The 24,702-nt window shown below is 46.5% G+C and overlaps 1 protein-coding gene across 2 annotated transcripts in view; it reads right to left on the reverse strand.

Annotated features, from left to right (window-relative positions):
- The window catches only part of IGF1R (insulin like growth factor 1 receptor), a 281,778-nt gene that overhangs the window by 25,421 nt on the left and 231,655 nt on the right, over positions 1–24,702 (reverse strand). Inside the window, exons 6-14 of one of the 2 annotated variants that reach the window (XM_045561532.1) lie at positions 19,526–19,740; positions 17,408–17,534; positions 15,569–15,807; positions 12,964–13,131; positions 12,550–12,754; positions 7,115–7,398; positions 5,626–5,762; positions 4,950–5,109; positions 547–649 (exon numbers count right to left, since the gene is read on the reverse strand). In XM_045561532.1, the coding sequence (XP_045417488.1) occupies positions 547–649; positions 4,950–5,109; positions 5,626–5,762; positions 7,115–7,398; positions 12,550–12,754; positions 12,964–13,131; positions 15,569–15,807; positions 17,408–17,534; positions 19,526–19,740 (1,638 nt within the window). The remainder of the gene's footprint in view (positions 1–546; positions 650–4,949; positions 5,110–5,625; positions 5,763–7,114; positions 7,399–12,549; positions 12,755–12,963; positions 13,132–15,568; positions 15,808–17,407; positions 17,535–19,525; positions 19,741–24,702) is intronic. The other variant, XM_045561533.1, reaches the window with a different exon arrangement.

Genomic DNA, 24,702 nt, shown 5'->3' on the forward strand with positions numbered 1-24,702 from the left:
CTCTATACGCTTCTGTATCTATTTTCCTGTTTGTTACAACAGCCTCGTTTGCTGTTTCCAGAAGCGGCAGGAGGAAGGCATGGAGAGCTTCCAGCTCAGCGCAGCTCTGCCTGCACTCCCAGGCCGGGCCCGGGTGGGCCAGCAGACATTTGCTAACACGTCTTTTGGCTTCTTCAGCACCTCAGATTAGAGCCTTTTAAGAAACGTTTGTTTCTTTACTTCACTGGAGATATTTAATAAAAAGGCTTATCTGATCGGGAGGGCTAAGACATCGAGTTTGGAGACGCTTGCAGGAGCGGCAGTATCTGTGCGACAGAACAGCCAGCGAGGGGAAGATCTGTACTATCAAAAAACACTTTTTGGGTGGTTGTTAAAATCATCAGAAAATGTTCTCTTTTCCTGTCAAGAACATCTGACTGGAAAAATCAGGCTTTCCAATCCAGAAACTATTGCCTCAAAATCCTCAAAAAGGCTACCTTCGCGCACATTCAAATTGTCACACCACTCGGCCACAAAAAGTGCTGTAACTTTGCACAAGGCACTGACCTCTTTCTGTGGAAGACGTACAGCATGATCACCAGGCCTCCCACGATCAGCAGGACGGCCACGGGCAGGGCAATGATCAGATGGATGAAGTTTTCATATCCTGCTACAGCAACGGGGGAGGAAATGACAGAATGTCGTGAGGTGAACAATCTGCTCACTTTGTTTTTAAATTCAGTTGGAAGTATGAAAGAAAAAAAAAAAATCCCTGACTAATCCTTTACTTCTCCTGTCATGTAGTAGGAATTCCTGAAGGTAAATGGTTCTCAGAAATTACACGGCAAACAGACTGAATTATTTGAAAAAAGATTAAGTAAGTGCAGCCTGAGCTGGATACTCATCTTTTTCAATACAGTATATTTTGATGTAACAGATAGACGGATGAACTGAAGGAAAACAATCTTTGCAAGCAGTTTAATGACTATTAGTGAAAACGCATACATTTGCTAAAAATAAAATGAATAAAATTCTTATCCAAGCCACACTGACCCTTAACTGTCTTAAGGCAGTTCCACAGACAATTTAAAATAAACGAACACGTACAAAAACAACTGGATGGTACCCCTTGCCAACTCTGCTCTGAATGCTCCACAAGTATTTGAGCCCAGTCACCAGTGTGAGACCACAGGGTCTGCTGTAGCACCCACCACCAGTGACAGGCCCTGGGCTGGGCACCAGGGCATGGACCCACACCCTGGAACATTCTGTGGGATGTGGGAAATCAGTGTCAATAGGTAGCATGACAACTATAAAAGCAGATTGCGTATACGACAACGATGCAGAGAAGAAGGGAGAGGAGGAGAGGGAGGCTCAAGGGAAGCTCCCCAACAGCAGGCTCCTTTAGCTTGAGTCTTGCAGAAGAAAAGATACGCCTTCCTTGGGGGTAAATGGCTTTCCTAGCAAAGAAATGGCTCGGAAACAATCCTGGAGAGCAGTCAGGGCTGGCTCACAAGGAGCCTTGTCCAAGCTGAGCAGTTTCAACTTCATTCTGCAGATTAAGAGGAGTCAGCAAAAGCTCTCGGGCTCAGCAGTGAACTGATCAGATTTGCACACCAGGCGGAGGGCTGTGCCGAGGACAGACTGGAGGGCCTGGCAGTAGAGAGGAGGCACTGCCATGTCTTGGACAGTAGGGGAACACCCCTTATCCCCTGGGCATGTTCTGCATTCCCCAGTTCAGACTTTGTGAAGAAGTCACTGGTTCTTTTCTATAAATCCTTCCTGCACCCACCGCTCACACCATTCCCACAGTGCCAGCAACCTGGAGGCCGGCATGTGGCAGTGCCGGTGACAGTGGAGGGGCTGGATTCCAGAAAGATGTCTAAGAGGCAGAATCTGAGACTTTGGTTGGAATAGAAACCAGGTGGCTGGAGAGAAAGCAGAGTGAGGGACGCCTGTGAGGTTCCTGGCTGGGTGGTGAGCGGATTATGAGGCCACACGGACTGAGATAAGGAACGAAGGAGAGCAGAGATGCTCTGAGGGCAGCAACTATGATTTTGGTTTTTGGCACAAGGAGCTTGAAGTAGCCAGGGGACACCCAATAGAGATGTCTATGTGGAAATAGGCTAAGAACTCATTGGGGACCAAGTTACACTGATCATAAATCACCCATCAATGACCATTGTGCCACTAAAAACTAGTTACCATGATTATTCTTTATAGCCCATTAAAGCTATTTTTAATTTTAAAATTAAAAATATTTTTTATCAAAGATGAAATCGATGCAGGCTCCTGCATTTTCTAATTCCTAAAAATACTCACAAGTTGCCATTGCCAAGGGGGAAGCTAGCAGATTCTTCATTTTTTCCCCTGAGGCCTATTTCTTGTATCTGTATCACTTACACTACTGGTCAGGTCGTACTGTGTTCTTTTCGAGTTTCACATTTCAACAGGGACACGGAGAAATTGAAACACATCCAGAGAAGAAGAACAAAATGATTAAATGGCTAGGAAATTGGTCTAAGAGACTGGGCTACAAGAAAAGGCCAAAAGACATGAGATTATTTCATCTGGAGAAGAGAAGTCTGAAGGGTAATTTAATAGTATTCAAGCACAGGAAAGAGTTCCTACAAGGAGACCAATTGCCAGAAAGCTTCCAAAGCTTCCATTTCCTCTGAGGATTAAACAAGAAGAAATGAGACCAAACTATAGCAGGAGAAAGTCTTATCTGACATAAGGAAAAACTGCAGCAGCAAAGCTAGCATGCAGATCCAATTTCCATGTAGTATATGCCAACTTCTGCTGGCAAAATTCCATCAGAGGGACTCCTGGGTTTCCCACTGGCATCCTGGCACTCATGGGGTTAAAAACGGAGCAGCACAGGCAGACACGAACATGTCTCCCAAAACAAGCCAAGTTCACCCAACCCCAGGAGCCAAGGCTGCTGTCTCAAAGACCACAGACCCCCAAACTAGGCTCTGTTCCTAGGGGACGGAGGGAGGGGAGAGGAGGAGAGAAAGAGAAAGAGGTAGACAAAGAAAGCAAGCCACTGCTTTGGAGAGGGTTACAGGAGTACTGTGAACATTCTAGAATTGAGGAGGTGGCACAGGCTGACTGGTAAGACTAGCTTAAGTGGACTAAATGGGAGAATTCAGACTATTTTAATTGACAGAATTATCTGCCTAAGCATCCGTTTACCCCTAAACTTGAACTCAGGCACAGTGCCAGTAACATAAAATGCTGGCTCTAGTTTTGGAATTCTATTTACCCCATCCTTCTTTTGCTACCTATCAGTATGAGGATTTTCAGATATCGCGCATAGCTTGGAATATCCGGTGCTAACCAGATGGCCTACTGCAGTTCTTGTTTTTGTAAGAAGTTTTAATTAATTTTAATTGACAAATAAAAATGGTATATATTTATCATGTACAACAGTTGTTTTTGAAATGTGTATACATTGTGGAACGGCTCCATTGAGCTAATTAACGTATGCACTACCTCACGTACTTACCATTTTTTGGGGTGAGAACACTTAAAACTACTCTCTTAGCAATTTTTAAGAATACTTTATTATTAAGTATAGTCACCATGTTGTATAAAAGATCTCTTGAACTTACTCCTGCTATCTGAGATTTTTCCTCCTTTGGTCAACATCCCCCCGAATCCCCACCCGCCCCAATCCCCAGTAACCACCATTCTACTCTTGACTTCTCTGAGCTCAACTTTTTTAGATTCCATATATAAGTGAGATCATGTGGTATCTGTCTTTCTGTGCCTGACTTATTTCACCTAACATAATGTCCTCCAGGTTCATCCATGTTGCAAATGACAGGATTTCCTTCTTTTATAAGGCTGAAAGTATTTCATTGTGTATATATACCACGTTTTCTTTATCTATTCATCTGTTGATGGACATTAGGTTGATTCCACATCTTGGCTATTATGAATAGTGCTGCAGTGAACATGGGAGTACAGATATCTCTTTGACACACTGATTTCACTTCCTTTGGATACATGCCTAGAAGTGGGATTGCTGGATATGTTCAGTGCTTGTTTTAGACTCCAGATCAAGACAGGAGGAATGTGGATACCAGAAAGTACTATCACTAAGCAGGGCTATACTGCTATTTTAGGTGGGGAGCAATCAATAAGGAATGGTGTTATGCCAAATTTGATCCCATTACATGAACATAAAATAATCCAACATGTTGGATTTCTACTAAGAATAGAAAGTTAACATGGAAATAATTTCACCAAACAAAATATTAAATTTTTTTGGTCAAACACCAAGTATGTGGCCCTTGTTGTGCTTATATATTGTACAAAATTCATTTTAAAATCTGAAATCATCACAAAGAATAGCCTAAGAATTATCTTGTCAATGGCTGGAGCATAAACTCCCACTACTTAATCTCTGCACCCAACAGTGAGCACTGTGTCCTTCCAATGCATATTGGTGCTTTAAGAGTGCGTGTGTATTTTAACAAAGGACAGTTAAGCAGAGTGCCTCAGCCTGGAATGTTGTCATAGAGATTCCTGTCCTGGAGCAGGATGGACCAGATGCACTCTCAGGTTTTTTTCACCCCTCAGATTCCGAGCCCTGAATCTGAGCCCCAACCAGCTTTACTGACCAGGAAGGCATAGAAAAGTCAATTCAATGCTTTGTCAAGTAGCTTTGAACATAAGCCACGTTGAAAGTGAAGGTCTCTCCTCTGGCTCTTCAGTGGTTGCACCACTTCAAAAGAGGGGACACTCCTACCTTCTCCCTGGCCTGTCACATGAGGTAGGGACCCAAAGCTCAGTATCTTTCCAGCACAAACTCCCAGACACGGTTGTGTGACCCTTCTGAGAACTGGCAAACTCTGTTCTAACAGAAAATCAGAAATAAGAGAGCCACAGCACCCCCATCTTCCCGAACCCTGGCTTGACCTACTTTCAGTTTTACCATGCTACCCCTCCATAAGTCTTACTTTTGGCCTGGACATAGAAGAACACAGGGTCTGTCCACGACCCATTCCCAGAGAGAGAGGTGGCCTGAATCCGGGCTGTATAGTTCCCTGGGTTTAGCCGGTTCAGCTTGGCCCCTCCATACTTCCTGTACTCCTGTCTGGACACACATTCCCGTTGATCCTGGGGGAAATAAAATATACATGTCAATTTCCCAAAAACACAGGAGAAATCTGGGACCTGCCAGCAAAACCCACTACACCGGTGGCTCCAGGTGCTCACTCTCTGACCCCTCACCTAGCAATGACCCTGACTGTCAACAAAGGGGAAGAAACCAAGTCTTAAGAGATTGTCCTCAAGTAGCTTTAAGCACACCCAAAAGTTTTAATCTAACATTTCTGAAACCCAGAACAACTCCAGAAGGATCAATAGTTATTATGACAGATCTGGCCAATGCCATATGTCATTTTCCACAATGAAAGTTTCTTGGGAATGACACATAGCCCAGCCCCTTGCATGCTGCAGAGTACTCCTCAGAGGGTGGAGGTGGCAAAAAGACCCAAGTCCTCACTGACTTAGCATCTTCTTTTATCGTTTTGAGTGTTAAGCTAACCAGGAGGTAACCTGTACGGTAACACAACACAAGCTATCAACTTCGGTGGAAATACAGGCAGACACAGGCCATGGCTCCAGTCTTACCTCGACTTGTGATCCATATTTTATTTCATACATTAGAATCAATCCATTGGGATTCTCGGGTTCTGGCCACTTTAAAAAGATGGAGTTTTCAGGCCTCGGCTCCCAGGTCACTGGCCCAGGAATGTCATCTGCTCCTTCTGTATGACAATTTAAACAAGCAACAAAGTTGGCTTCAGGTCTCCAGGGAGGGAGGCCAACGCTGGGCTGACCTGAGAATAACCCCTCGATCTGTGCGTGCAGGCCCATGGACAGCGACCACGCAGGCTCCCCGAGCCGGCTGCTCTCAACAGTATCTTTCAAAACTGGACTAACCTGATGATTTGCATGTCTCAAGGTGCCACAGTATCCTCCCTACTCCCCACCAGAAAAGCCTGCTGTCAAGCATGGCAGGAAAATCTTGGCAACCTAAGTTAACTCTCTTCTATTCTGCTCCCACCACTTGAAAAAAGAAAACTGCATGTGGCCATGGAACAGGAGTGGGTTGCAAAGGTGCTGAATGAGCAGCAGCAGTGCACAGGGCCCCCAGCCCGTGACAGGACCCCCCAACAGCTCTCATCTGCACAGCAGCTGCTGCAATTTTTACACTGGCATGAAGGATAGCCCCAAGCCTGGACTGTGAAGAGGCTGGTACCGAGATAGCAAGCTTTCCTGGCCAGCATTAACTCCTTTAGCTGCTAGTTGACCTTGCAGTGGCTACTCTTTTGCTTTTGCTTCTTAAAGCGGTAAGCAAAGTGGTGAGCAAAAGTCCTAGGAAGTTACCAGCTGGGAAAGGAACTGAGGGCTCAGTTGGTCTATGTGTCTCCTAGGAAGGCTGGGGAAACTGAGGCATGAGAGGCTGTTGGTTGCACCAAGGTGTACTGCGTGTCAGTGTCAGAACTGTGCACAGGAGGGCCCACTCCCCAGACTCCAATCACCTCCATGCTTTCTGCTACCTGGTGCCTCTTGCAAGAACAACAGCTGGGCAGTTTACCCACTTCAAAGATGAGTGAATGGCTGGCTGAGCGACAGGCAGTGTCTAACTTACGAGGGAAAGCTGAAGACCAAACAAGTAGGAGCAGAGGCTATGCAAGGAGATAACTTGAGGAGCGAAGGTTACTCTGAATCAAGGCAGCTAACTGGGAATGTCACTGAGTCTGTGAAAACTCAGGAAGGAGCAGCCTAATTTATCTGTGCACAAATGGGCAAGGGGCCATGGGAATGCACAATGTGAACCAGAAGCAGGAGAAGAGTAGACCTGGCAGGGAGCTCCCTGCTCTCAGTACTTTCTATGGAGAGACCAGGCTGGGAGTGATGTCACTAGCACAGCACAGGCCTTGCTCCCTGGGTGGCTGGTCTACCATGCTGCTTATCAGTGATCATACATTGTTCAGTAGGCAGAACCTGGACTAAGGGTCATGATCCTGGGTGTCAAACCCTACATCTATAAAACATGGTCTTCTCCACTAGGCTTTAGTGCATCAGTAATGGGGCTAGCTGGATCACACCGTACCTGCAGGCATAGTTCTTGCAAAGACAAAGTTGGAGGCGCTGCAGCCCAGCTTCTCAGCCTCATGGTTACAGCTGTGGATATCGATGCGGTACAATGTAAAAGGCCGGAGGTTGGAAATGACAGTTCTCTCCTTGTTATCTACTCTGCTCTCAAAGAAAGGGTACTCTGTCTCAAGCTCTTCTGGGTCCGTGATATTGTAGGTGTCCATTGCTGTGGTGTTCCTGCTTCGGCTGGACATGGTGGTGTTGGCCACTTGCATGACGTCTCTCCGCTTCCTTTCAGGTCTGCAAGGAAGAGAGTTGGATTGTAAGTGCTTCTACCTCTTTCATCTTTTCTATGACTTGGATAAGAGCAACGGAAAAGAAAAATCTTAACCTTGGAATGAAAGCAGCTATTCAGCCCCCTTGGATAAGAATCAACAAATAATACAGGGATCTTCCTTATTTATTTATTTAGAGACAGGGTCTTACTCTGTTGCCCAGGCTGGAGTGCAGTGGCATCATCAGAGGTCACAGCAACCTCAAACTCCTGGGTTCAAGCCATCTTTCTGCCTCACCCCCCTGAGTAGCTAGGACTACAGGCGCATGCCACCATGCTCAGCTAATTTTTTATTTTTTGTGGAGATGGAGTCTCACTACATGGCTCAGGCTGGTCTCAAACTCCTAGGCTCAAGCAATCCTCCAGCCTCAGTTTCCCAAAGTGTTGGGATTACAGGTGTGAGCCACAGGGCCAGGTCTCCTCCTTCATTATTTATCTTGCTTTCCCTACTCTGCAAACCTCAGAATTGGCTCATAAACTCCACCCCCACCTCCCCGCAGCTCCTAGAGTAGTTATTTGATTATACCTAGAGGCAAACAAGGCGTCAGTCACTCTTGGCCAGGCAGCGTCCTGGCTGTTTCATCAGAATGCTAGTGCCATCTGGTCACAGACCTTATGGTTAAACATTAAAGGTGACAAACCTCCTGGGGGCACTAAGATTTATTGGGGGGTGGGGAAGAGGTGAGGTGCACAGGCCCCAGACAGATGGGCAGAGAGAATTCAAAGGCCTGTGACGGTGGCTCCTTGGATCCACTCTGACTGTGGAAATAAAGTAAAGATGCCCAGAGCTGAGCAGCAAGCACTTGCTTGGACCCCCAGTGCTTCTCCCCCGGCTCCTGCTGACAGCCTCGTGCAAGCCCCTGGTGTCCGGTGTGCACACTCTAGGGTAGGTCTTCCGTGGGTCTTCTGAGCCTGGCTTTGCCTCCTCCCACTCAGCGGGGAGCACCTGTGGCCTCCCCAGGGCCCTGCCCGTGAGACGAGCAGAGTCTCTGTCATGGATTTGAGTAGCTTGGAACAACAGCTACAGAACAACAGAAAAGTAAAAGGGGATGCATAAAATCACCGAGGAAGGATGCTCACTCCCCAAAGGGCAGGCAAGGCAGTCCAAGAAGCAGGAGGATGTGAACCTCCAATTGTAGCTTTGGTCAAACATAAAAAAAATGGGCTTTTTGGGCCTCCCCAGAAACCTGAAAAACAGGACTTTAATATTTACAGGAACTAAAAAAGGTAGACAGAATGTGAGAGAAACACCCAGACAGAGAAACAGCAACCCTTAGGTCAGCCACGGACGGCGGGGGAAAAATCAGGGTTCCCAGGCTACTGGCTTGAGTCACTGGCCTTAGGAATGCGCAAAAGGCAGGGAACAAATGGGACAAATCCCATCTTCCCAAGGAAACAAGAACGTCCAGAGAACGGGAAGCGCCTTAGTCTTGTGCAGGGAGAGCAGCAGCAGAAGTTCCGCAGGGAAGGATGTGTCCCAGAAGCCATGTGCAGGCTCAGCTGACACTCAGCAGGCTTCTTGCTGGTCCCTAGGCCAAAACCTGGAAGGGGACAGCAGGATGCCTGGGGAAAGGGCCTCTGCCCCCCGATCTGCTGAGCCCACGGATTCCCCTGAGGAAAACACGGCCCTTCTTTGCGCAGTGGCACGCAGGCCCCACCTAGGGCGTAAACTGCCCAACATAGACACGCTCCTTCCGCAGGCAGAGGACCACACAGACATGAGCATGTGTGTTTGCTTTCTCAACACTGGGGGAGAAGGGTTAGGAAATGAGGCTCATAATCCACCATCTTCACACCCTGCAAACCCACCAGCCAGCCAGCCAACCATCCTTCCCGGATGGGAAGAACACAAGAAACCACATTTAGTACTAAGGAGATCTTTTTCAACACATTATCAACAAACTTCCTGCCTTCCCTTCAAAACCAACACAGCACACACTTGTCTCTATAAGTAAGAAGTTGCTTAGGTTTGACACATTGCAAAATATTAATAATACTGTGTTAAAACCCCTCTCCCAGCCTGCCGCCATGTAACTGGGTTTACACCATTAAGTACATGCAATAGTTTAGTCGTTTATAAACACCACACTTTGAGAGACTGCATGGCTGTTACTGTTGACACCAAGTCCGGAACTGGGGGAGGGAGGCAATGCAGAACATGATCCGGGAGACAGGAATGAATAAGCACAATGGCCTCTACGTAATTCTTTGTAAACAGCCACATTTCCAAATGGTGTGGTCAGCAGCAAACATTACTGTCAACTCTGCCCACTCCACCACAGCACAACCTACTCCTACTGGAAAGCCTCCGACTTCCCAACATCTGTCAACATTTTAGCCAGTTAAAGCAAACTGTCAAGCTAGGCGACTGAAGAAATAAAGACAGCAGAGAAGGAAAGGCACTCACCACCAAGTACTGACTTCAGAAACCAACTTTATAAACTCTAGCTTCCATTCTACTCCAAAACACACAGGATGCAGCAGACAAGTAAGGAACAAAATATAGCTTAGCTGGTTTTAGCTCACAAATAAATTGTTCTTAGAATGAGTTGAAAGAAATCAAAATCGTTTTTGGACAATTTAGCGATAAAACAGAAAACCAGCTTTTATGATTTAGCCATTCTGTCATCTGGACACTCCTTTACCTGAACTGTCAGAACTCAGTAGGAGGAAAAAAACCAAACATTAAGTTCTCAATTTTGTGGCCTCTCACCACGAACAAAATATGACATGAACATACATTTACGGGAAGAAATAATCAGACTTGTCTTAGGAAAGAAAAAGGAAGGACTGAGAGATGGATGCCATTGAGCAGAACCTAGTACAGAGGAAACTTATTTTGAACCCAACAAAATGAACACTGTGCGTTCCTAACATCTGTGTCAACCACAGTTGTCTCACTTAGTCTTTTGTTCCACATTTGATAAGAAAAAGGTATTGTCTTGTAACTACAACTGAAAGCTGGGAGCCTTTAAGCAAAATCTTTCCAAATCCTTGACTCACAAGCTGAACCTCTGGCAGGCCGGTGGGACAAGACACCAACGTAACCAACAGCCTTTGCTGGAGAATAAAACTTCCTGCCCAGCCTGCCTGGGACACTCTGAATTCATCCCTTCCTGTGGCAACAGGAGCTGCCACCAGCTGAGCCTCTGCTGGCCTGGGTGGAGCGGACCGTGTGGAGAAGCAGCGCGATGAAGGGAAAGTGCCTCCGCGGGTGTGAATGCAGGGCCACGTCCCACACTGATTCTCCATTGATTAGGATGTTGGAGAAGTCACTAAACCCGAGACCCCGTGTTCAAACATATCTGTGCTCTTTGCCGTCCTCAAACTTTCATGATTCTAGGAACCACGTGTGATACAAAGATGTCAGGGACAAGAAAAGAGCAATGAACGCTGAACCACGCGGCTGACCCCTGTGCAGCACCCCTACAATCCACCGCAGACGGAAGAGGCCCCGGCAGGGCAGGTTAGGAGAGCCGTGGTGGGCTCAAGGGCCCTCCTCACAGCTCTGGGGTCTGTTACTGTGAGAGAGGAAAGGAGGGCAGGAAAGCTAACAGGCAATGAGAGTTTCATGCTCAAGAGGAAATAGGACATCCAGTTCTAAAAGGTCTTTATCCCTGACTTTACTGATTTTTCAGAGTAAGATGGCTATCTTCAACTACTTTGCAAATAGCAAGAAAGTCACCTGGCAGGAAAAAAAAAACCACTTTAAAAACTGTATGTTGTTACACACTAAGAAAGCAGCCAGCACAGGCTTCTGGGCCCCAAGGCCGGGGAGGGGAAGAGAACACACGTGGACAGGGATCGGGGTGACCTGGCAAGCTCCTCAGCCCGGTTTTCAAGCACGAGGTTGTTTCCAAAATCTGTAGTAAAAAAGGGAGCCATAGCACACCAACTACTCTGCTTCCACCTCCTTTCCCGGACATGCTGGGCTACTCTGCCAAACTTTCCTTCACTTTTTCTTCTTCTTTTTTAACGATTTTGTTTACTATTTTTTATTGTGGTAAAATAAAATTTTAAAATAAAATAAAAAATAAAAGACAACATTTTGTCATTTTAAGCACTCTTAAGGGTACGACTCAGTGGCATTAACTGCATTCACAATGTTGTACAGCCATTATTATTATCTACTTCCAAGTATTTTCATTAACCCAAACGGAAACTCTATGTAATAACTCCCCATTCCCCACCTCATCCCCAGCCCCTGGGAAATTCTAATCTACTTTCTGTCACTATGAATTTGCCCATTCCATGTATTTCATACACATGGAATCATACAATATTGTTCTGTTGTGCCCGGCCTCATTTCACTTGGCAGGGTGTTTTCAAGGTTCATACATGTTGTAGCATGGAACAGAACTTCCTTCCTTTTTGTGGCTGAATAATATTCCACGGCATGAATATACTCCATTGTGTTTATCCACTCATCTGCTGACAGACCTTGGGTTGTTCCTGGCTTTTGGCTACTATGACCAGTGCTGCTGTGAACATTTACTTTCCTCCACTTTTGTCCCTGCTTCGCAGAAACCCAGACAGGTGCAGAGGACAGAGTCCTTGGGGCAGGGGCTGTGCTACTCCAAAAGGCTGTCTTCTGCTCTGCTTCCCTAAACTGCTCGTAAAGGACACCTGGGTATGTTTTGAAGTCAGGCCCCTTCAAAATGGACTCTGATTCCTTTCCCTCTTGCCCATTCCTCCTCTGCCAGGCTGAGAGAGGCAGCAGGGAGAAGCGGGCAGGGCAGAGATGATCCCAAATCCCAGCTTTTCCTCTCACTGGTTTCCATGAGCCTGGGTGAGTGATTTCAGCTCTCTGAGCTTAACCTCCCACCTCCCCCGTGGGGAGCTACCCGCTCTCTGCAGGAGGCTGTGTGGCTGACAGGCAGCAGCACCTGTCACACCAGCCGCCCTCAACAACTGAGCCCGGGTCCCAGCCCTTCGGGGCTAACGGCTTCCATGGGACTCCACCTCACCAAACTGACATCATCTTTTGCTACTCCATCTCAACGGCCACTATGTTGCGCCCCAGTCGCTGACTTAAAAAATACCTGGTGGAGAGAAGAGCGACAGGACTCCCCTGAGCAGTGGGTTCTGTCAACTGAAAATTCAAATGACATCAGTACCTGGGCACGAAGATGGAGTTGTGCAGGAAATTCTCGAAGACTTTGCGGTACTCGGCCTCTTCCTTCTCGGCCTGCTTCTCGGCTTCGGTCTTGGGACAAGCACAGCAAGGCCCTTTCTCTCCACCACACACTTCGGTCTTGGGATTCTCTGTCACCTCTTCAATGTCAATGGTGCCATCGGCATACTTCCTGATGGGAATTTTGTCTTCTCGGAAAAGAGAAGCCAAGGTGAGAGTGGGAAGGAAAGCCACCATACATGCTTGTGGGGATGAATCGTAGCTGTCAGCACCTTTAACTAGGAGGACAGCTGGGAACGAACGAAGGGCTACACTGTTACCTGACGTGTAATATCGGAGCTCAAAGAGCAGGAATGAACGGGCACCCCTCTGTCCGGGCTGCTGCCGGCATCCTTACCTTTGGAGCAGTAATTGTGCCGGTAAAGGTAGCTGTCCTGAGGCTGCCGCTGCCACCGCACGATGTAGTAACTCAGGTTCCCGTTGGGCAGAGAGGGAGGGTTCCACTTCACGATTAGCTGAGATGAGGAGTTTGATGCTGAAAGTACGTCCAGGGGAATGGAAGGAACTGGAAAGGGGAACAAAGAACATTTCAGAAAATGGAATGAACCTAAGATCCAGGCTATTGAATGCTCAATGCAAACCGACAGGAAGCTGCTTGTTTGACCTGCATAAGAAAATAGCAAGGATAAATGAAACACAAAGTGAAAACTGAAGCTTGTTTTGAAATAGTATTACTTTAAATGCCAACATTTCCCTTTATGAGAGCTTCTCTCAGGTAATCTCTGTGAAAACAAACATCACTGAGTTGCAAATGGAAAAAGGTGGTGAGGGCGCAGCCAGAGTCGGAAGAGACAACACAGAATCTACAGCTAATTCAAACACCAGATATTTCTCATTTTTTTACAACTGCCAGTCTCCAAAGCGTTTTAACTCCAGCAGTTGCAACAAATGGTAAAACTGGCTGACTTGGATTGCATCTAAGATTTTTAATCTCTGATAAAAAGGGCAAGAAGCCAAAATGAAAGAGGGAAGTGGAAAAGGGGCTGGAGCGTGTGTGTACGAGAGAGCATGTGTCACGCCCACGTGTAGGAGAGATGGGGAAAAGGCAATGCCAAGAGCATGGAAACCCACCATTTCTATGATTGTACTTCCGTGAATGACTGAGACATGACTCTGACAGGCAGTCTAAAAACACAAACACAGGGAAGCTCTGATCTCAGGCAAAAGACTCTGTTACCAGCAAAAGGAATATCGACTCACAGGCAGAGCACCCCAAACCCAAACCCAGAGAGGCCTTGTATATAAAGACCACTGAAATCTTGTTCTCATTGGGTTCACAAAAAAGCATTGATTTTGACGGTTTGTCCAAAGTGCAAGAGACACCTTCACTGTACATCACTTAATTAATGAGTTGATCCAAGATGATTTTAAAATCTGAACGGGATGAACAGCTTGAGGGTGCTTTATGGCAGGGGTCCCCAACTTATGGTGAACTGTATAATTATTTCATTATATAATGAAATTACAATGTAATAACAATAAAGATAAAGTATACAATAAATGTAATGCTATTGAATCATCCCAAACTCCACCTCCTCCTGGCAGTCTGTGGAAAAATTGTCTTCTATGAAAATAGTCCCTGATGCCAAAAAGGTTGGGGATGGCTGCTTCAGGGTATATAATACACACAAGGTTCTGAACACTTTTAAAGGATGGTACTTTGGAAAAAGGTTATGACTAATGCTAGCCTTTTCAGAAAAAACATAACCATTTGATGCTTGGCCACTTTGGGGTTTCCAAAAATAAGTACTTCAAAAACAAACAGCTTATTCCTAGATATTTCAATGATAGGTGTCACAAAAAGCAGAGGCGGAAGACCTCTGTCTCTACCACTTGCAAGACTAAGTGACAAGATACAGTGAACTGACTCCATTTGTACAATGTTTGGTTTTCCATCTTTGGGGAAAGGAAATGAGTTTAAGAATTTGTCATAAGAAGAAGAGATTCCTATTTTTCCCAAACTTGTCAGAGTGAATTGCTGGAAAGGGTTACTTCCAAATTTTAAGATAAAAAATTATTCTGGGCCAGGCACGGTGGCTCACACCTGTAATCCTAGCACTCTGGGAGGCTGAGGCGGAAGGATCACTTGAGCTCAGGAGTTTAAGACCAGCCTGAACAAGAGTGAGACTCTGTCTCTACCAAAAATAGAAAAAATTAGCTGGGCATGGTGGCACACGCCTGTAGTCCAAGTTACTTAGGAGGCTGAGGCAGGAAGATCGCGTGAGCCCAGGAGTTTGAGGTTACTGTGAGCTATGATAGGGCCACTGAACTTTAGCCTGGGTGACAGAATGAGAGCCTATCTCAAAAATAAAACAAAAACAAAAACAAAAAAACAAAAAAATTTTATTCTATTGCACTGAACCTCTGCTATGCCAACCCATGCCCAGGATCAGAAGCCTGTGACAAATTTATTTCTATCAGTGACACAGTTGTGGGCACTTACAGGATCATGGAAATGTGGCAGGCGGGGAACCCTAGCAGCTACAGAATGGAGACGGAAAATCAGGGAGCCACATGCAGTAAGTGGAACAGATGACCATGGTTTCAGTTCATTCCTGGAGGTTCAAACATCAAAATAAACAAAAAGGATGGCCAAAGATGGCTGTTTCCTGGGTGGGCCTTTCAATGAAACCAACCCAGCACCCTGGAGGGCCTGGGGTCAACAGTGCAGAGCAGGCAGACAGATGATGGAAGATGGTACCAAGGCCAGAAAATGAAACGGAAAAGCCTAAGATGTTTGAAGCCACAAAAAGAATACAATACAGTATCATGAGAGCCTAAGATGTTTGAAGCAGCAAAAAGAATACGATACAGTATCATGTGTTCACAAGAAAGACGACAGGCATATTCACTGCTAGCACTGCAGTTACACCTTGTATAAGCAAGTACAGAGAGCTCAAGAGGAAGCTTGGGATGCTGGGGGCTTGTCTGGGTATGGATACCTGAAGCATTGGTGCGAATGTACAAGATCTCACTCTTGGCCCCACGGATATGGTCATTCTCCACCATGGTGAGGGTCACGGCTTTGACATACACAGCATACTGGGTCCAGGGCTTCAGCCCATGCAGTAAGATGCCGGGCTCAATGTCCTTGTTGGGTGGGAGGTCCACATCCACCATGTTCCAGCTGTTGGAGCCACAGGCATCCTGCCCATCATACTCTGTGACATTTTTAAAGGGTCTGAAAGACAATCAACCAAGCTCAGAGAACATTTCAGGGCTCTGACATCAAAGCACTTAAAAACCTCCCCAAGAGGCCCAGCACGTCACATTTTCTATAGCAGGAATTCTAAAAAAAACAAATAATCAATTAAATTTTTACAAAAGAATAAAATAAAGCAACAGTTACGCACTATAATACTTAATACTCTGCCTCAAGAAGAATAAGTTCTATAGTTACTACTCCCTAAGAACATACACAAATGCTATTTTTCTCTCTCCCATTTCAGCATCTTTTCACCATTAAGAAAAAAACAAGTAGTCATTTAATGCAAACATCAGATATTGATATAAGATAACTTTTGGAGAAAAATGACTTTCCTACAGAAAAACAGAAGTAGCTTCTAGAATCTAAATTGCTCACAAACAATTCTGATGCTTAAGTATCTGATAATACTCAAATATTTAGTTTCCAGATTGTCTTAAAAACCAGTATCAACTCCTTAGTGAAATTATCAGCTGACATTGTCAAAGCATTGGTGTGACAAAGAGAATAAAGAGAATATGGTGTCTTGCACAGATGTATAGTTGGGTAGGGATTCTGCATTTATTATCAGAGAAAAGGGCTGGATGGCTGCTGGCCACTGGCTTCTGAGACTGACATTAACATAACCTTGTCTGTAGCCATGACAGCAGATCACGAGGGACGCCCATATACACAAACCCTGAATGCCTAGTCATCTTGAGCACCCCATTTCTCATTGGCTATAATCATTTCCAGGACCCTGCCCCAGCAGGGGAAAGGGTGCAAGATGCTGCCATTGGTGCCTCTAGGTCCTGCTACTGGGAAGCCAAGCACCTGGGAGAGAGACGCACAGCGTCAAGATGGGAGCTGGGTAAGGGAGATGACTAAGCAGACTGTGAGAACCACCTGGACACAGGAGGTAAAGGAAGGAAGAGGGAGACCAAAGAGAGCTGCAATGTGGAGGAATAATTCATGGCTGCTTAGATAGGCAACTGTCATCTGCTGACACAAGTAAAATCCCCAGCAGATTCCGGGGGAAGTCACAAAAGGTTTGAGACACGAATGCTGGTCTCTCGCCATTCTCCTGCCCTTGTTTGGAGGGCTCACAACCTAGAGCAGAGGGCCACAGCTTGGGAGAGGCCCACAGACAGAGTGACAGGAATAAGATGATGCACTAGTACAGGGGTCATCTCAACAGAGCCATGTGTCCCCGAGTAGGGCTGGTGGGCACAAGGGTTGAAACAGTACGTCAACCAAGTCCCTCATACAGTTTATGACAGTTTGGAGTGACCTAATTCTTGAAAAAACAAATTTTCCTCCCTTTGGGTTTATTTTATTCAAACATCTCTAATTACCCACTCAAGACTGAAAGGCCTCAAGCTAACACTTTCCCATTTGTGGCTGTCACAGGCTGTGATGGACGTCACGGGACAGTCAGGGAGGGCGAGTGAGGATGAAGCATGGACACTCAGCATGGTTCTCCCCGGGGACTCTGCTGGCTCCCTGCATTCAGCCAACAAATACAATGACCGAAAGACTGGCCTTACCCACTCGCAGCCCTGTCAACAGAACATCACCAGCAAATGCAGAAACTCACGCTTCCTTGTAGTAAACGGTGAAGCTGATGAGATCTCTGTAGTCAGGGGGCCGGTACCGGTGCCAGGTTATGATAATGCGATTCTTCCACGTGGTGGTGGAGGTGAAATGCAGGACGTCACTTTCACCTGTGGCACAGAGGTACAGCCATGAGCGACAGAGGTCCACACGTCTCTGAAAAGCACCTGCCTTGGCACAGTCTCCTTCTTCCCCAAAGCTAGGGGAATGTGCTAAGTCCCTTTCTTATTTTCCACTAAGAACCCACACATTTCACTATGTGGAGCTCCAACAAATTCATTCCTTTGTTTTAGTTCCATCAGCTGCACCAGCTACTTGCCCAGGGAACCTGTGAGTAATTCCTGACCTGAAAAAGAAGGGCCACTTCAGTGAACAAGGTGGCCTTATCTTTCTGCCTCATCTCTAAGATGCTGGCTACCAGAGCTGGCCTGGTGGGGTGAGAGTAAACCTTTAAGTTGGACTAAATCTTCTTAAAAGATGACGGCACCTGTTCTGCAGTGGTGGATATCTGCTTGCTCTCGTGTAACCACCAAAGACAGGTAAGAGACCACAGGTGTGCCATGGAAAGGAAGTTTTCTTGGTCTACCCTTGGTAGACCTCCAGCTAGGGCCGGCAAACACCGGAGGATTATACTGAACATGAATAAGAAAGCTTCCACTTGGCCAAGCCCTGTGTGCTCCATGGGAAGTCAGTCTTGGCTGGCAGGCACGGCAGGGAAGCTGCCCCAAGCTTCCTCCTGTTTCTCGGACCAAATTCAAACTCTGATGCGAACCAGGGAAGGACTGATGACTGCCTAGCCTCGCAGAGATCCGAAGCTCTCTGCCAAGTGGTCCTTTCTCCCATATTTGTCTGAATTCCACTGCACACTCAGGAGGTGAAGTAGACGGACTGAAGGCAGTGAAAGACTAAGAAGTCTTTAGGGCAAGACATGCTGGTCTGAGATTGGGAAATGCTGCAGTTCCTGCTGAAGTGTTATTAATATTTAGAGAGGAAATCATGATTTTGTTTTCAAAGGAAAATAAATGGCTACTCTGTGATCTGACGGGTCAGACTAGCTGTAGACTCTTAAAGAGAAGAACACTTTGAAAAATGCTCTGGTACATCCACTTTTACTACGATCAAAGCAGGGAGCAAGGCAGGGGCTTTGGAGGGAGAAGGCGTTGGCTGTGAGCAGGCTTTCCAGCTCTGGGTCATGTTCCTTCCCTCTGACACGGCTCCTGAGCAGCCTGAGCTGAGTATCGACCAGGTAAATCCAAACACCAGCAAAACAAGCCACAGCCAAACACTGACCATTTCAGATTCACCTCCGTGTGTGTGGTTGGGGGAGGAGTATGCATGCACAAATCATCCTTGATTGTATAAATTACTCTATTTTTTTCTAATACCTGTCCCTTATTAAAAGCCAAAGGTGAAGAGACAATTTACTTTTATAACCTAACCAGCCAAACAGAGCCACATGTTCTTAAAAGCAGTTTTCTCTCCAGGGTTAGATGAGAAATGCACTGCTGTATCTCTGACATGAGATCTTAAAGTAAAAGTTTTATAACCAGCACAAGAATGTAATTATATTGTTCTAAATTTAAAAAGCAATATCAACTCAGGGATGCAGGCTCACTCCATCTTTTTCATGTTGGGGTGGAAGACAGAGGTGGCTGCTGGTGAGGGACAGGGAACCAGTGGCCCACAGGGGCTGTGCCTGCAGCAGAGCCCCCTCCACCCCCAGGCCAGACAGAGCTCACAGGGCTAGAGTGTACTGGCTCTTCTTTGAAAATAATCTAACTGCGTGCCTGTGTATCAAAGGACATTTAACTCTGAGAATTCTGCAAGCACCGCTTTAAAGTCTGCATAAGAATCTATTTATAAGTGTTTAACACACTCACATAGATGCTCAGGAAAATCTATAAATATGAGCACATTATGAATCTGCCCACTATCGACTTGGCAGACATTAGTAGGAGCAAAGTGCTAGTTAGGTGGTCTAGTGGTCCCTCAAGTGAAACCAGGAGGGGGGCCATGAAGGAAAGCCACTGTCCCAGACGGGAGGCAGGTCCGCCATTATCACGATGGTTGGGTCCGAGGTGTTTTGAATGTGGTCACTCACAGGAGGCTCTCTCCCCGTTGTTCCTGGTGTTTATGTCCCCTTTGCTCTGGCGCCCTTTAGTCCCCGTCACTTCTTCCATACGGTAAATTTCGGAAACACACAATTTGGGATTGAAAGCAAAGTACATTTTCCCCGATTTGATGGTCAGGTTGCGGTGGTCCCAGTCCCACAGCTGTTGCAAGTTCTGGTTGTCGAGGACATAGAAGGAATAATTCCTAGAAGCACAGAAAGCGATGTTAGTGCACCTGCCCTTGGCCGCCGTCCCCTCTCGCCTGCTGGCCATGTAATGGGTCCTCTTTGCCACCTGCTCAATAATACGTTTCCTTTGGCAACGAGAGATTTGGTTATTAACCCTATGTAAGAACAGATAGTCACCGTTAATGGCAACAATGTGATTCAAGGACAACGTACTGAAATCGATAAGATACTAATTCATTTTATGACCTCTATTACCAACAAATAATGCTGCTCATACGGGAGGATGTTACTCAAATCATTCCCAAGAAACGCCTTAGGTTATTTTTCTCAGAGCTGAGTATGTACAATGCGCCTGAAATCAGTCCATGGGAGAACAGATATGCTCTGCTACCCAACCGGAACAGCTTACACATCTGCTGTGAAGTCTCCCATTATCCCTGGGAGTCAATCCTGCCCGTGCCCAATCAGCAGTGTATGATGGGATGGGAAACTGCCAGGGGCAGTGACACAGGCTCGGGGTGGACCCGTCCTGGGGCTTCTCTCTCTTCCAGATTCATCTTTCACTCAGAGAAGCCCCAGCTGCAGTCCCTGGAGAAGGTGTGGGGGAGGAGGAAAGGCCCCCGATGGGCAGTCCCCCCAGGCCGCCCATCCAGGCAATGGAACTCTGTGTCCAGCACAGCAGTTCTCCAAGTTCAGTGTGCACAAAGCTTATTTTCAGCGTGCTGGGCCCCGCCTCCAGAGCCTCTGATTCAACAGGTCCAAAGTGGGCTGAGCCTCTTCATTTCTAACAGTACCAGGTGATGCTTATGCTGCTATGGTCCCAGAACCACACTCAGAAAACCGCTGGTCTAACAGAGGCTGAGCTCCTGGGAGGTCCTAGAGCTCCAAAGCCCGCCAAGCCAGGCACGGGTCCTGGCCGCAGTGGGTGTTCACTGAAGGGAAGATGTGGGCAAATGGTTACCTCTGGCTCCCCAGGTGTTGGGAGAAATCCATCCCTGGGGAGGCGAGAGGGCAGACAGCTACATCTGAGGGTCTGGGGAAAGATCCCTGCTGTAGGCCGTTTTCTCTGGCTCCCCTGGGCAGCAGGCGATGCCATGGCTGATGTCTGAGTCCTCTGAGCTGACGGGTCTGCTCCCCACAGGCCTCCTGCTCCCTCACCTCGGTTTCCTTCTAGGCCTCCCTCATACACTTGATAAAAAGCTGAGTTTAGGGATAGGTGCAGTACTTAGTCTGACTGCTAAGATCTACTCACAGATCTCACACACGACATACAAAGAACAAAGGACACTGGCTTTCTCAGCAGGGCCAGGATCGCCAGGACTGCCCTGGAAGCTTTCTCCACTGGGCACCTCTCTGCACCTAGTGAGGGTCTTCATTTACACCCACATCAGGACCTCTAACCAGCTGGCCAACCCTCAGCCTGAGTCTCATTCAGAGCAAAGCACAATCTATGATTACAACGGTGCCAAACAGCCCCATGATGTTTCCTTGAAAATTCACAAAGGCTTCCTGGTTCAGATCTGGCAGGAATTCAGAGACAAGGGACCGGGACCAGAAATGCCATTAACGAGCTGCACAGCCATAGGCAGGTCCTTTAGTACTGTTTGTAGCCCTGTTCACTCACTCACAGAACAAGAGGTGTGAACAGGTGACATTTGAGCTCCCTGTCTGCTTTAAGAGTCCATGACCCTAATGCCCAGAAGGGGTCACAGAGCTGAGGTGGAATCTGCCCGCTACCCGGAAGCCCAACCCCTACCCGAGCACTGGGCCCCTGTCCACACATGTGCTGGGGCTGGGGGCCGGGAGTCCTACCCACACAGGGGTTCAGTGAACCAACAAGTGAATCCAAAGACAGGACCTCTGAAAGCAAGCCAGGCTCCTCGCAAAGCCACGTTTAGGCCTCCGAACACATCAGTGGCCACCAAACCAGCAGCCAAAACTTTCAAATCAATAGTCCTTTCCTTTCGGTAAGAGCTCACTCCCTAACACATACATATCCTGGGAAAGGAACCTAAGATATTCTCCAACGATCCCAGACACAGTACGTGCAACACTAGGCGTGTGTCCAGGAGGGCAGGGCTAGGACATGGCCCAGTTAGACCTGCTATCCCTGGGGGCAGACCCCATCCATATCTATTCCTTCTCACTACCAGGCTGCACATGACACTGCTAGAGGGCAGGGGGGACTCTGCAGTCACACAAGTGAAGGAGAGGTGCGGAAGAGCAAATGGATTTGTCCTGTCATGTACCCATTTTTGCTCAGGGAGTATTTCCAGCTCCGAAAGACTCTGCAGAGTCAACACAATGACCCCAATGGGCCTGGCTGCTTCTAGGTACTTTAGTTTGCTTCATGGACAAAAAAAAAAAAAAAAAAAAAAAAAAAAAAACCCTGTCGGTGAAGAAACCTCTGGGCTGTGAGAAAGGGCCAATTAATCAGGTCAAACTTCCATCTCACAACCCAGGACGAGGCCACTTTTAAGTAAACTAATTTCACTAGCCAGGAGCCGAACCTCACCAAAAGCACCTTCTGAACAATACGTTCTTCTCCCCATGGAAGGAAGCTTGAATTATAAATCAGGAATTTGACAACTGAATGGCAGACACACTGAAAGTGTATAGTTGATTAATCACTTTGAAAAGCAAGATTATCTTTTTACAGTAAACACAAACATTTGTTATAACATGGAGAAGGCTGGGAGCCATGATACCAGTATCAATAAAACCCAGGCATCATGGAGCCAGTGGAAGCTAAAGAAAAATAAAAATAAAACCCTTGTCAAAATAATAATCAAGCCATTCACCAACTGCCTGTCAATACCGCTCCTGTTTTTCCAACCCCAGCCTGGGGCCCGGCTCCCCCCAAATTCCTTCCCTGACTAGGTGAGAATTAAGAGATGGTAAAAGGCAGAAACCTGTCTGTACATCTTCAAACTACCCATACACTTAAATTTTCATTGTTTCCTAAAGGAAATGACTACTTAAGTAAATTACTCAGTAAATGTGACTTCCTAATTGTTTCTAAACTGTCTTTACATTCAAAGAATATTTTTAAAAATTAAGTTGTTTATTTTTCTTTAGCTCCCACAAGCTCCATGATGCCTGGGTTTTATTGATACTAGTATTTTGGCTCTCAGCCTTCTCAATGTTGCAAAAAATGTTTGTTCCTATAATTGGGTAGGCCTCATCTGCCAATCTGTAGGCCCAATGGGGTGGGCTGGGAGTGGCTGGTTATCTCTTTGAGGGCATCTGTGTATTATCTGTATCCCCGTTTTACACGCCTAGCACATAGTACACACTAAACTGGTTTATTTGTGGCTGCAATCCTGGGGCCTTCTTAATTTCTGAGTTGTCGGTTCTACCACTTTCCCACCTGCTCCCACTAGGGCAGGGAGGGTGGGGAGCAAAGGCAGGCACAGTTGCTGGGGTTTGGAGCATTCCATCTGGGAATCCAAAGATCAGCTGAGCCCCACCTCCACCACTTACGAAGTAACAACTCTGAGCAAAGTAGTTATTCCTCTTCTCCTGGGCTGGAGTTTCTCAGCTGCAAACTGGAGGTATCTTCCCTGCTCAGCTGGCCCTGAAGCCAGTTGGAAGAATTAGATGGGCTAAATATAAAAGGATACTGTGAGCTTTGAATCATCCCACAAAGGTGTGGGATGACCTGTTCTGCTCTCTGAAGTGTCACAGTCCCCTGGAACAAAGTCTCAGAGAACAGGGAAGTCCTGTGCCTTGACAAAAAGGGCTGAGCCTCAGGTCTGCAGTCTATGGAGGTAGGAAGGGACATTCCCCTTTTCAGCCCTTGCTGGCTTATTGAAAACAAATCTGCAAATATACAACCAATCATTCCAGTTCATTTCTCAGAGGAGAAACTGTTGCCTCTCTATGGCCATCTCTAGGGGGCATCAGAACCCAGCACACTGAGCGACGTGCAATGGATACAGCATTTGGCCTTTCTGCAGATGCTCCCTCCAAACCATCTACAACTGGACTGGCTACACCTTGTCCATCTACCCCAAATCCAATATTTACATTAACCCTGGGGGCTCAGGAAGGGTGGCAAAGTACATCCAGGTGGATCCAGGCACCACAAATATACTCAGAAAACATTTCCTCTTGTTTTGTTTGCTGTTTTTTTTTTAATAGCTTCACTGAAGTATAAGTTACATACCAAAAAATTTACCCATGATAAGTGTACAGTCCCATGAGCTTCTGTAAATTTATGCAACTGTCCAACCATTGCCACTACCCAGTTTCAGAACATTTCCGTCATCCAAAAGTTCCCTTGTTCCAGTTGGTGGTCAACTCCTTTCACCCGCAGCCATCACTGATCTGCTTTCTGTCTCTGTAGTTTTGCCTTTTCTGAAAATCACACATTAATGGAGCCATACAATATATAGCCTTTTGTATGTGGCTTTTTTTTTTTCACTTAGCCTAATGTTTCTGAAGTTCACCCATGTTGCGACACGCATCATACTGCCTTCTTTTTTATTGCTGAGTAGCGTTCCGTTGTGCCATATTTTGTTTATCCATTCATCTGTTGGTGAATATTTGGATTGTTTCCAGTGGGTGGGCCTTTTTTGAGGGGGCCATTGTGAGTAATACTACTATGAACATTCACATGCAAGTCTTGCATGGACATGTTTTCACTTCTCTTGGGTAGATGCTGGGCAAATCTTAGAATTGCTGGGTCACAGGGTTGAGTGTACATTTTTAAAAAGTCCCAGGGAACTGTCAAAGTGTAGCCTCATCTTATAGCTGCAAGAAGGTAGTATGAAACTCTAAGTGTTACAAAGTCAAGTGGTGGAGACAAAAGCATAAAGATCCCTAGACGCATGTACGGATTTCAATTCTTACAACCCAACACCCTCCATCTGTTTTTATTCTTTTCAAGGCAACAATCCTTGGTAGCACCCAAGAATTTGAAACTTTAACTCCTTAGTTATCTGATGCCATCAGAAAATAAAGTTGTCCAAATAAGG

The sequence above is a fragment of the Lemur catta genome, chromosome 9 (assembly GCF_020740605.2).
Source record: "Lemur catta isolate mLemCat1 chromosome 9, mLemCat1.pri, whole genome shotgun sequence".
Classification (NCBI taxonomy): domain Eukaryota; kingdom Metazoa; phylum Chordata; class Mammalia; order Primates; family Lemuridae; genus Lemur; species Lemur catta.